This window comes from Engraulis encrasicolus, chromosome 17 (genome assembly GCF_034702125.1).
Source record: "Engraulis encrasicolus isolate BLACKSEA-1 chromosome 17, IST_EnEncr_1.0, whole genome shotgun sequence".
Taxonomy (NCBI): Eukaryota; Metazoa; Chordata; class Actinopteri; order Clupeiformes; family Engraulidae; genus Engraulis; species Engraulis encrasicolus.
Genome location: NC_085873.1, coordinates 839021 through 851612, shown reverse-complemented (window position 1 = coordinate 851612; position 12592 = coordinate 839021). Strand labels below are relative to the sequence as shown.

General features: G+C 41.9%; 1 protein-coding gene across 1 annotated transcript in view; it reads right to left on the bottom strand.

Moving 5' to 3' along the window:
• mfsd11 (major facilitator superfamily domain containing 11) overlaps positions 1-4027 on the bottom strand; it is an 11982-nt gene extending 7955 nt beyond the window's left edge. Inside the window, exons 1-6 of the mRNA XM_063221522.1 lie at positions 3700-4027; positions 3232-3381; positions 2630-2685; positions 1071-1178; positions 555-634; positions 224-320 (exon numbers count right to left, since the gene is read on the bottom strand). Of these exons, the coding sequence (XP_063077592.1) occupies positions 224-320; positions 555-634; positions 1071-1178; positions 2630-2685; positions 3232-3327 (437 nt within the window). The 5' untranslated portion in view covers positions 3328-3381; positions 3700-4027. The remainder of the gene's footprint in view (positions 1-223; positions 321-554; positions 635-1070; positions 1179-2629; positions 2686-3231; positions 3382-3699) is intronic.
• Positions 4028-12592: the final 8565 nt, after the last annotated feature.

Sequence of the window (12592 nt, the reverse complement as noted above, 5' to 3'; positions counted from 1 at the left end):
TGACATGCCTATGCAATGTGTTGATTCAGGACACATTTTCCCAAAAATGGCAAAAATAAGGTGAAATTCCACGGACCACTAAGTGCTTTACTTTTTTCTATTTTTTTCCCATTTTTATCCATCACTTTTTTCAGGAATTTGTAAAACTTTTTTTTTTTTGCGTTACGCCCTTAAACGTCAACCACCCATATACACTGTACGTGTACAGGTAGCTGCGTCCCACCTGAACTGCAGCAGGGCCCAGAAGATGCCGCTGTTGCGGCCGATGCTGCTGTCTGTAGAGTTGATGGTCAGCAGGTTGCCCTGCGCCGTCCACAGCACTGCCACGCGCGCACACACACACACACACACACACACACACACACACACACACACACACACGGACAGACGGACGGACACGCACGCGCACACACACACACAATGAATCAAAGGGGGAGGGGCAGGGTATCATTAACCTGCTTGTGCATGAGTGAAAAGAGTGTTGGTACAGTACAGTTGGTGAAGTTGTAAATGAATGTGTGTGTGTGTGTGTGTGTGTGTGTGTGTGTGTGTACCTGCAGCAGCCACTCCCACCACTACAGATGCGGTGTAGAAGGTCCACGTCAGGGGGTGGATGAACATGGCAATGTAGCCACTAGAGAGACAGACAGACACACAAATGCCAGTCCTGTGAATGTCTATGTCCTTCATGGTATAGAGAGAGAAACGTAATTTCAATTTCCTTGTATGACCTGTGCATATGTAGAAACTGACAATAAATGCTGACTTTACTTGACTTAACATGAATGCTAAGCTGATGTGAGGTGTTGCAGTCTAGTCAAGTCCAGTGTATTTTAGGATAAAAAAAAATCCATGTAACAGGGTTAGCACAGATGTATGTGCTTGATCACAGCATGCTGATGCTCAGCTATGCAGCAAGTGTGTGTGTGTACCTGTACAGTTTGTGTGTGTGTGTACCTGTACAGTGTGTGTGTGTACAGTAGGCCGCTAAAGAACATAGCTAGTTGAGGTCCATAAACTGTGGTTACCTGTGTGCGTGCGTGCGTGCGTGCGTGCGTGCGTGCGTGTACCTATACAGTAGGCCACTAAAGAACATGGCTAGTTGAGGTCCGATGACGGCCACCACAGACGGCGCCATCAGGTTGGAGGCAGAGAACACTCCATAGATGATGGACATGCTGCAGAGAGAGAGAGAGAGAGAGAGAGAGAGAGAGAGAGAGAGAGAGAGAGAGAGAGAGAGAGAGAGAGAAAGAGAAAGAGAGAGAGTCCCTACGTCAATTACAGATGATGGACATACATGCAGACGATCAGCCAATTCCTGTGGACATAGTGGAGACAGGCAGAATCTGTCAATCGCGACCACAATGTGCAAAGGACAAACAGACGGAAAGGTCCTAAAACACGGCTTACAAAAGACAGACAGGTGTACATACAGACACTGATTCTAATGCTTCACTATGGACATACACCAGCCAGTCAGTCAGATTAGAGATACTGAATCTAATGCTTCACAACTCTTGACTTCCTTCACCTGGCTATTGTACCTTGTACACACACGCACAGAGAGAGAGAGAGAGAGAGAGAGAGAGAGAGAGAGAGAGAGAGAGAGAGAGAGAGAGAGAGAGAGAGAGAGAGAGAGAGAGAGAGAGAGAGAGACACAGACAGACAGACAGACAGACAGACAGACAGACAGACAGAGAAAACACCTTCTCGTGGGTGTCTTCTGTGCTGCTGCATGCACTAATCATGTGATAACAGTGTGTTTGCCATCATGTTATACAGCCCAACTCTTGTTGTCACAGCACACCCAGCTAGAGGTGACAGGGGTGGCCTATACCATTCCATCAGACACAAAGACACTCCATCTTCCATCTTAAATGGGTGTCCCTTTTACCACACACACGCACGCACGCACAGTGAGGCGGTATTGAATTAGCTCGTTATGAGTAGGGCAGGGCATATCTCCACACTATTAGATTAAGCCTAGACCATGCACAGGAGGTCAGGGCCTTGTTTGTTTCTCTCTGTGTCCATAAAAAAGTATGTATGGTATGTGTGTCTGTGAGTTCCATTTTTAGTCCCATCAAATACACACACACAACAGGGGGAAAGTGTGTCTCTGTTGGGCAACAGGAAAGTACTGGCTGGATGGTATCAGTCTTGCCATAGCTACAGTCCCAAACCATCCTTCCACATTACGTCTTGGCCTAATGTGGCTATGTCTCCTGCTGTATGTCAAGTCATGTTTTCTCATGGCAAGTTATTTTTCACAACACTCCTTCAGTCATTCTCAATTCTCAATTCATTTTGCACAGGAGGGGTCTGACTTTACATTGTTTTTTTGTCTCATGGTGAAGATGCTCACTTAAAAACGATTGGATTGCCCTTCATCCAATAGCTTGCATCCATTTGTAATGCATGCAATGACCTGGGCTATCATACTGCCAGTGCTTTCCTATTACAAGCTCTTTCCTCATAAAAGCATGACGTCCGGATGAGTATAAGTTTAGTTTATAGTTGATACCTTAAATCAGAATATATGGAGCCGGGGTCATTGCATTAAAGTCTGAGAGTATAGTTCACATAAACAAACAAAAAAAAATCTAAAAGTTTACAGATGATTGACTACCTTGTGTATCCACTGCCATGGAACTCTGTGCTGTTGAAACTCTTCAGAACGGTTTGCTGAGGGGAAGAAATGAGAGAAAATTAGAGCAGAAATGCTTCTGAGAAATGATAAATGAGATGTATCTGTAACTGTAACTGTATGACATCATGAACAGAATAGATAACATTGCAAAACATTGCATACGTAGGGCCGCTGACCGCTATTATCAGGTCTGGGACAATGAATCTACTACAAGTAATCTACATAGAAAAAATGTAGTGAATGATACATCCCTCTCTGTCTCCATCTCTTTTTCTTGCACTTTAACAGTTGAAGGGATTTCAGCATTTTTTTTCAGGTGACCACATAATTAAGTGACAAGGTGACATTCTTCTGTTTGCTATGAAGTAGAGGAAGTACAGCCTACGCAACTATTTACCAAGCTGTCTTGTGATGCAGCTGAAACTGTGTTTGAAGTGAGAGAGGGACGTTGCCACTGTGATTCTGGGCGAACAGAGCTCTCCTTTACCCTATTTATCTTGCCCGTATGCCCCCTACAGATTCTCAAGGAAATAAGGCGTTTTAGCAGTCTGTTTTCAAATCTCCCAGTGGCTGACAAATACCTCTATGTTTCCGCATGTTTGGAAGGCGGTGAATATGAACATGAACCCGAATCCTAGGATGACGATGTTGAGGAGCGATTTCCCCTCCGGACCCATGATGGCAGAGTGCGCACAGCCTCCAGTTCTCCGTCACTGCCTCTCACGGAACATCTATCAGCAAGGCACAAAGACACATTGACCCTCACATAAAACACCCCGCAACTCAAAGCAGAATGACGGGCATATCGGATGAACTAGAGCTAGCCCGTAGGCTATGTATTGCAATGAGATAGGAGCGCGGTCCTTTACCCAATTAGGTAATTAAGCCAACTTGGCTAGGCCATTTCATTAGCTTCAAAGCGCTCACGCGGAGGTAACAGTGAACAAAGGTAAAAAGGATACATTGATGTAGGCTATGTGTATACGCTGCTACCAACCTATTAGTGCCTATCTTTGTCCAGGAAGAGGGCAGATAACAGCTCAACTTACCAAATGTGTAGAGGGTGCGGTTGAGGTCTGAAGCCTGTAGTTTTTCGGCTAAACAAACAAGTGTTCCAACATTGTGTTATTTACGCCAAGGGACGAGTCGCGTGCAGACAGCGGTGTGTCATGTCAGTCATGTGACTTGCTGAGCAACCGGTGAAGTTTTCCGAGACGGCAGACTCTCCGGTCTGGCATGAAATATGCCTACTACAGTAGATTATTGAATGCTATGTGCTTACTTTTGCCATCACTGCTGACATCTGTCATGTGAGAGGTCAGCTGACCAACTCACATGTGCCGTATAGCACCATGGGAAATTGAGTCCTATCTACGAATTCTAGACACTGGATGTTTGTGGGTTTTTTTGTTTATGCAATATAATCTGTTGTTTAAGTTAAATAACCCACTTACATTTAGTGGCTTAATTGATTGAAAACGGGCTTGAAATGGAAACATATTTGTGACACATTGCACTACTACCCAGATAGGCACCCTAAACTCACGGCTCCCTGCACCTGAGACGCTGACAGCCATGACCGAGCCGAGGACAAAATCATCTGAAAGGTCAACCCCCTCAATAAATACAGGTCCTGGGACAACCCCCACCCCCCGTCGGTTTCCTTGCCAGCACGAACGTGCACGCACGCACACACGCACGCGCGCGCGCACACACACACACACACACACAGATGTCCATGCGCACACGCTCTCACTACCAGGGCCCAGTGTACACATGCACGCATGCACACACACACGCACACACACATCCTGGCACCTGGGCTCAGTACGCTCACACCACAACTGCCAAGAGCCCTGAACATGTGGGTGCCACAGACGGAACGGTCCCACTCCCTGCCCTGTCATAAAATGTTTTCAAGTCAACTCAACATGGAGAATCACACCCACAGGGTAGAGTCAAAGTCAGCATCGTTCTTTTGTCCGATCTGGCCACTCACACTATTGTGGTGGCCTTAAACTGGTTTGACTGGCCTAAGGTGTTCTGTCATATCCTCTAACTGCTTTGCAGGGACAGAGTGTGATTTCATGGGCCCCTGGGCCAGACAACAGAGAATGGAATGTCGAGGTTCCAAAAGGTTGGGTGATTAGTTAAGGTGTTAGCGATCTAGCCTTTGCTGTTGGGGGTTTGGGGGGTTGTCCCAGAAAATGATAAAATACGGTATTTAAAAGTGCCATTGTAACACAATGTAAGAACAAAAATATAGACCAATAATGAAGTGGGGTTTTTTTTGTAGTGCGGAGGCTTGGGCTTCAGGGCCCCCTTGACCCTTGAGCCCCTGTGCCTGGGCCCCGTAGGCCCATGCAGTAATCCAGCCTTGCTACTTTGTCCTCGTCTGCTCCTCTGGATCCACCTGACCGCCTCTACTCTTTTGTATCCCTTCTCTAGCTGCTTCCGCTGTGCATCTCTGTGTATGTATGCCACTGCCTGCTGAATGTGTGTGTGTCTGTGTGTCTGTGTGTGTGTGTGTGTGTGTGTGTGTGTGTGTGTGTGTGTGTGTGTGTGTGTCATACCTGCTAGCAGTGCTCGGTGCAGATCTTTGGTGAACCTCCCTCCCAAAGCCTCACAGATCACGCTGGTGAGATTGAGTGAGTACTGACTTGATATTGCAAGTCTCGTCTAATGGTGGCCCGAGGGCCACATGCGTCCCAGACGCAGTCCATATGTGGCCCAGATGTGGCCCCCGACTGGAACCAGCCATATACAATGCAGTTTTGATACTGCAGTACAACACAGACACATATTTTCTTCTGAATCTCTTGCTTGTCTTGTTGTACACTGAATATCCAATGTGGTTAAGTTTTAGGTTAGTTTTGGACGTCATAAAATAAAATTAAAAAATCCACTCAGCTTAAGATTTAATAACCTTGACCGCTCTGAAATAGATGGATTAACTCTCGTCAAGTCGTCAGCTTTTATTGTCAGTTTCTTTCATATGCACACAGGTCATACAAGGAAATTGAAATTATGTGGCAAATCATCTCTACTGAAGATGGCCATTGTTTTAGTGTTGGAATTTTGAAAATGTACCATGTAATGGCTCAGAAAATAAGCCTGTGGCCAACTAGCCCCAGTCTCCCCTATATCGTAGCCAATTTGAACAACCCACTCGTTGCCCCTAGCGTTGTGACGATGAATAACATAGCGCAAGCCTATTGATCCCTGCGGGGCCAAAAATTGTGTGTGTGTGTGTGTACACACCCTCCTTGGTATAACAAGTTTCCACTGTTCCTGTTTTTTCTAAGAAAAAATATGTCCTTTGACTTGGGGAGGCCTATTCTTAACACATTTTATTGTGTGATTGTGGCAAGTGTTTTATTTTATGCTGTGGTGGTGGCAACACAAGAAAAGAACAGGTTAAATAAGCTCATAAAGAAAGCCACCACTGAGGGGTCATCCCTATGTTCCCCGGGTCCTATGTATCATCATGTGTCTAGGACCACTGTACCATGATATCACCAAATATGGAGCAATAACAGAGGAAATGCTACCTGGGTGCCCTGACAATATGCTTTGTTGGCTATTGTAGGGGTGACCTATTTATTTATATAATATATTATGTTTTAATACTATAAATGTTTATATTATGAATATTTTAAATCTGCTGACCATGGCTTGCCCAAAGAAACAAAATACAAAAATCAGAGTTTGAAAATTACAACAACAATGGCCATTATAATGTTGAGTATCTCATGGATCCTCTCGGGTCATAAATGATCCCAGAGGTTTTTTGGTTATAAATCCTATATAGATGGTCCAAATCTCACAAAAAAATCATTCACAACATGCACAACATATGTATTGACAAACTCCTAGAAGGACAAGTTTTTCTGATGAAAATTGCAGAAATGGTGTATGAAAATATGTGCCCGGAGTCATAAATGACCCCAGTCGGTCGCTTAAGGGTTAAGCCCCAAATAGTGGCATACCCCTTTAACCTGGCTTTTGCACTACACTGAATGTTGGAACTGTAATTTATTCTTTAGGAGAGCAAACATGTTGCCTTGGCACAAATGTGCCCTTTCACACTCAAGAATTCCTGTTCAAGGCTGCAGAAGATTACTGGACTGTGCGAGGACTTTATCTGTACCAGAACAATGGAATGCCCAAACACAACAGAGTTGCATCTCCACATGGCAGGCCAAGGACTGTGTGTTCGTTGCCTGATTATCATAGACTTGCAATCGAGATTCGATCTGCAGCGCCGCCGAAGGTGTTGCGTCACTAGGAGGGCGCAGCCTGGCTAGTGTGTTCGTGTGTTTGTGTGTGTGTGTGTGTGTGTGTGTGAATGAATTAATCTCTATCCGGGTACGCCCCCTTTTCCCTTTAGCGGATAGAGATAATTGTTATCAGGGAAAATCCTCCAATAAATATGACTTATGGCTATTACATCGTTTAGAACGAGTGGGGAAAATGGTAGCTGACGGTTCTCCCCATCCGCTCTCCAAGCCGGTTTGAAACTTAATTAAGGATTCTCTGTGTCTTTCATTTCAGGTGTTTCATATTTACAAATGTTAAGGGTTTGAACCTAACATTTACTTGGTCCTTCAGAGCCGGATCCCAAGATACCCGACGATTCCAGCACGCGAGGAGGGAACCAGGAAAGTCTGTGGCCACAGCACTAAGACCCGTTTCCGGGACTGGTCTCTCCCTCGCAGGCTGGGATCCGACGGTTGACGGGAATCTTGAAAAGACCAGAGAATCGTGAGTAGGCCTACATTTTTATTTTTATTTAAAAAGGATTGAATGAAAAGACGGTAAAATAAGAGAAGACAAAACCCTGACAATTCTAGACTCTATCAGGTAAACGTAAAGGGAGGGCAGACTCCCCTAGTACGAGAAACTAGTTTAAATTCTGTGTTCTCTGCGTTGAGAGAAAGTGTGCGTGAAAGGATTCGTATTACCACTCGGTAATACGTTTCATACCAATACAACAAGGTTCAAATAGCGAGTCTTTGTGGAAGCCTGTATGCAAGAAGATTCCACCTGTGAGGTTGAAGTGAATCTTACCACAAACGATCGTTGATCGCTATCTTGTTGAAAAGTGTATCCAACAATAGAGGCACTGTAGGTGTTGTGACGTTGGACTAAATTCATAGAGACAAAATGGGGGGCAGTAACAGCAAAAGAAGTGAAAAGTTCCTTGCTGAAATGCAATGCAAGGACTGGAAAATCGTGCATAGAGAAAATCCTAGTGCAGTAGCACCGCTGTGTTACTGGGTAAAAAACTATGGGTTTAATGGAAAGTTGTCTACAACAAACCTAACATTTATGGCCTGGCCAGCAGGGCCAACAGGAACACTACAATGAACACCAAAACTATCACGGCCAACGTCGAGGCCAACACCAAAATTCCTGACTAGACCGAGAGCACCAGTATCGACCGTACGGGCATGGCCCCTCGGCCGATGGCTGGTTTGATGATAATGAGGAAACGGACGGGGATGTGGAAGAGGTAGACGTCGTTCTAAACTTAGAGGGATTGTTTTACCAAGAAAAAATTAGACCTGAAATTACCCTTCTGGTCCAAGGGACCCCCGTACGTTTCCTCTGTGACTCTGGTGCTAAAAAAAAGCAAATGACAGCCATTTGGATTACTCACTGAGCAGTTAATGTCTCAGATAGCCTACCATATAATAATAATAATAATAATAATAATAATAATAATAATAGTAATAATAATAATAATAATAATTGTATTCTATAACACTGTGTCATACAAGGCAAGTAATACGGATATCTGTTTGTCTGTCTGTGTGGGCCCTATTTGTTGTATGAATTGTCCTAGTGGGACACCCCACTGTGTGTGTGAGAAAGATTGTATATATGTCTGTGGAGTGTACGTGTGTATCTGTGGAGTGAGTGCCTAAATATGTCTGAGAGTGGAAGAATTTTTTTTTTGAGTGTTTAGTGAAGGTACTCTATTGTGTTCAGAGTTAGCTGGAGCTTGGGAGTGCACATGTTGAAACAACATTTTTAAAATAAGAATAAGCCTTTTATTTTATTCTACAATTCAACTTTGAGGTGTAGGATTTTGTCATGATTTTGTTTTTCCACACATTCTTACCCATTTATTTTTGATTAGGAGAAAACGGGGTTGTGGAGTTATGTTGTTTCTTTACTATTTTCAATTGAAAGTTAACATGTTAATGTTTAAGCCTTCAAGACACGGCATTATAAATTAGCTGTTACCAGAATGGCAATGACCAAGTCATAATGTATTACTAAAGGCCCCGTGCACTGTCATGGTAGTGTAGTGTAGTTGCAAAAGAGTTTGCTTTCATGATTTACAGTACCAAAATGTCTTTGTTTCTTCTAAAGAATAGATGAAGCTTTCTCCTTGTTCTTATTTATTTTTATTTTTTTAAAAGAACAATGGGTTTGAGATCTTGAAATAACGCAGGCGTTATTTGATGGCCCAAAGGTGCTGTGAGTAAACCCAATTTGGACCTGGTCTGAGAGTTAGGTCACATGTGCTGAACGTTTCTAGAAATTTAGGTTGTCATTTTGTTTTTATTGACGTTTAACTATGACTTATTCCTTTGTTTTATTTCATCGAATTTCTTGCCTTATTATGTTCTATTTTGATGAGTTATTGATCAATGGATCATGGGTTTGGTTTAAAAAAAAAAAAAAAAAAAAACCCTAAAAGTTGGGTAGTAGTACTCAAATACATTTCCAATGCAATTATGATCTGGAACTTTATTTTAATGACAATGTTGACTCTGATAAACCAGAAAAAACTAGACTCTGAATACACAGAGGCGCTTGACAAAATCACCCCAGCAAAGATAACAGTGTCCTATGTGTAGATGTTTACATTAGCTCGGATAGATATTAAAAGGCTCAGAGGCTCTCTCTAAGTAGCCCAAGGTCTTCTGCAGGCAACCCTTATCAGACACAGCAGGCCCAGCCATCAACATGCAAATTTCTGTGGCAGAGACAGAAAGACACTTAATTTTGAAACCTCCAACAGTGTATGCTAAACCACCTGTTTGTCACTGAAAATACAATAAGAACTAAAAAAAAAAAAAAAAAAAAAAAAAAAAATCTGAACACCGACCTAGATAAACAATACCAAAGCTTAAAGATATGTTAAATATCTATCATTGTCATTAGTTTAATAGGGCCTACTGTAAGTGTGAGCATTGCTTCACATGGTGTGTGATGAGACATGTCAATGTTCTCTATTTGCTTTTAAAAGTTTGAATTTGATGACGTTGGGATCCTTATATTTTCATTTGTTTGATTTATAAACAAAGAGACAGTTGTCTAACTCTGTCTTTTCATTTCAGTCGTCAACTTGCAATCAAAGTGAAAACTGATTGCCAATAAGGTTTTAGTTCCGTTACAAATGTTTTATGTAGCCGATACATGAAGTCAATCATTTTTTTTGCTCTGATTTGATTTCAAATTGATCTGGCTTGAGTGTACATGAAAGAAAGTTGTTTTCCCTATAATAATTTTTTTTTTTTTTGTTCTTTGAGGAACAGGCCCAGTGTTATGGAAACGAGCTGAAACACAGCTGATGTGAATGGAAGGAACCTAGACAATACCAATGATCGCTAGGTTAAGTGAATTTTGTTTTTAATTTGATGAGTTTCACAAGATTTTTCCAGAGTTTGTTTTGTTTCAATTGGGTAATAATTTTAGTTATAACACTTGATAAAATGACAACTGTTTATTTTTTTTCTTTCTTTCAAACCATGAAAAGTTTGACCTAAAGTTAGACAAGGTCTTACCTTTATACCTTAGATAAAGGGTCTGTCCGGTTGTTTGTTTCATTTTTCTTTTAAAGTTGCGTATTTTACAATGGCAGTTGTGTTTTCTTTCTTTTTATCTCTTACATTTTGATTGGTTGATCTAGTGATCTGTATGTCTGGGTGATGACAGTGAAACTTTGGAATGGTGTGAGAAAGTAGGATTCTCAAATATTTTTGGATTCTCAAATATTACTCATACTCAATTTTTTTATTTTTACAAAATACATTTTTGAATGTACTGACATTATTGGCAGGAGTTGGGCTAGGCCCCTATATCACCATGACCTCATGACAAAAGGACAGTGAGGACTGCATGCCAATATATTTCAGTTCTGTTACAAAGTGATTTATGCAGGCCTAACTATCATGTAAAGACAGCCAATACTATGGGTATAGTCATTTTGTACGGCATGCTTAATGTTTCTTCTACATTCTATATTGGATGAACTATGTGGTCAACACCACATTTTGTCAGTTTGCGTTTATCGCCTATTCTGTAAGGAACTCTAATGTAAACGTGAGCCACAATAGTCAGATACTGACCAGAGTAATTTTCTTTTTCATAATTTTGCTCTTGATAAATTGTTGTTCCCCGGGAATGTAGAGCTATCTATTTTATTTTGATTATAGATTATGAGAGAATGGTTGGGCGGCTTTGGGTTTTGTTTTGTCTAAACTAACAAAACATTTTTTGTTTCTTCTCTATTATAATGCTCTCTAATCTGTTACAACTGCGCACCTCCTCCACACTAATGTCTGTGTGTGGATGAGTTGACTTCTGAGAGCTTATTATTATTTTTTAAACAAATGTTTGAAAAAGCCTGCCTTGATGTAGGCTATGCGAGTGATTCTCTGATTCGGCTACACTTTTAAGTCCGTGGATTTGATTTGCCAATTCCACTAACTATTAAGATTAAGCTTGGCAATTTGTTTGTTTGGCACTATGTAAACATCTAGGTCATTTAGTTGGGAAAAAATACTGATAATTGATTTTTTGCTTTTGCCAAAAGCGTAGGGGAATCGTAGAATCACTCATGCACCTATGAACTGGAGGGTGTTGGAAGATGTTTACTTCTCATCATTTACTGTGCTCAAAGTCTGTTTCGGAAATTACTTAAGTCTTATTGAGTCATGTGGATGGCACATGTCTCAAACAGGAGAGATATTTTAGGATTAATCAGTGCATTAAACAAATATGTGTATAGGGCACATGTTAAATGAAACCTTGTTCTGAAACTTCACCCCTTAACCTAACCTAAAACAAACATAAGAGAGCTACAATGTGGAATCAAATTGCATCAGGGTTTGAATCATTTGTATGTTGGTGGTGTACTATAAACAAAAATATGGACAGAATGAACAACATCCACTATAAATGTGCAGGCGCTGGGCAACAAAACTGAATTCGGGTTCAGGGCCATCCATGAACAACTGAAGGCAACCTGCCTAATGGCATTCCAATCTCGTATTGCGGTTGATATGCTTTTGGCCGATAGGAGTGTGTGCTCTATTCTTGGTTATCAATGTTGTTCCTTCATACCGAACAATACGGCAGCTGACGAAAGTGTCACCAGGGCGATAGAGGGACTGGGATCCCTCAACCAAAAAGAAAATGAAAGACCACTCCAGGGTCGACACTTCAGTGTGGGATGGTTTCTCTGAAATGTTGGCAAATACAGACAGTTGGCAGCGTCCATAATCATGTCTATTGCAATATTTGCGGCGATCCTCACGTTATGTGGATGTTGTTGTATTCTTTGTATTAGAGTGTTGTGCACCAGATTTAGTACCACTGCCATTGCACAAATGGAAGAAAAAATGTCAAACCTATATGCTCTTCTAACTAGACAGGATAGTGATGTCGATGACACTAGATGATGTTGTTGGTGGAGACCATGAGCCTCCACACCAATCTGACGATTCCATCCAGGTCCCTGATCTGTTCCCTGACCCAGGGGATTATGCTCAGGGCCTCTAAGTGTACCTATTTAAAGAAAAAATCTTTTGAAGTCATCACTGGATGATGTTAATGTTTGCCTCTATATAGAATAAACAGGGGGAAATGTTGGAACTGTAATTTATTCTTTAGGAGAGCAAACATGTTGCCTTGGCACAAATG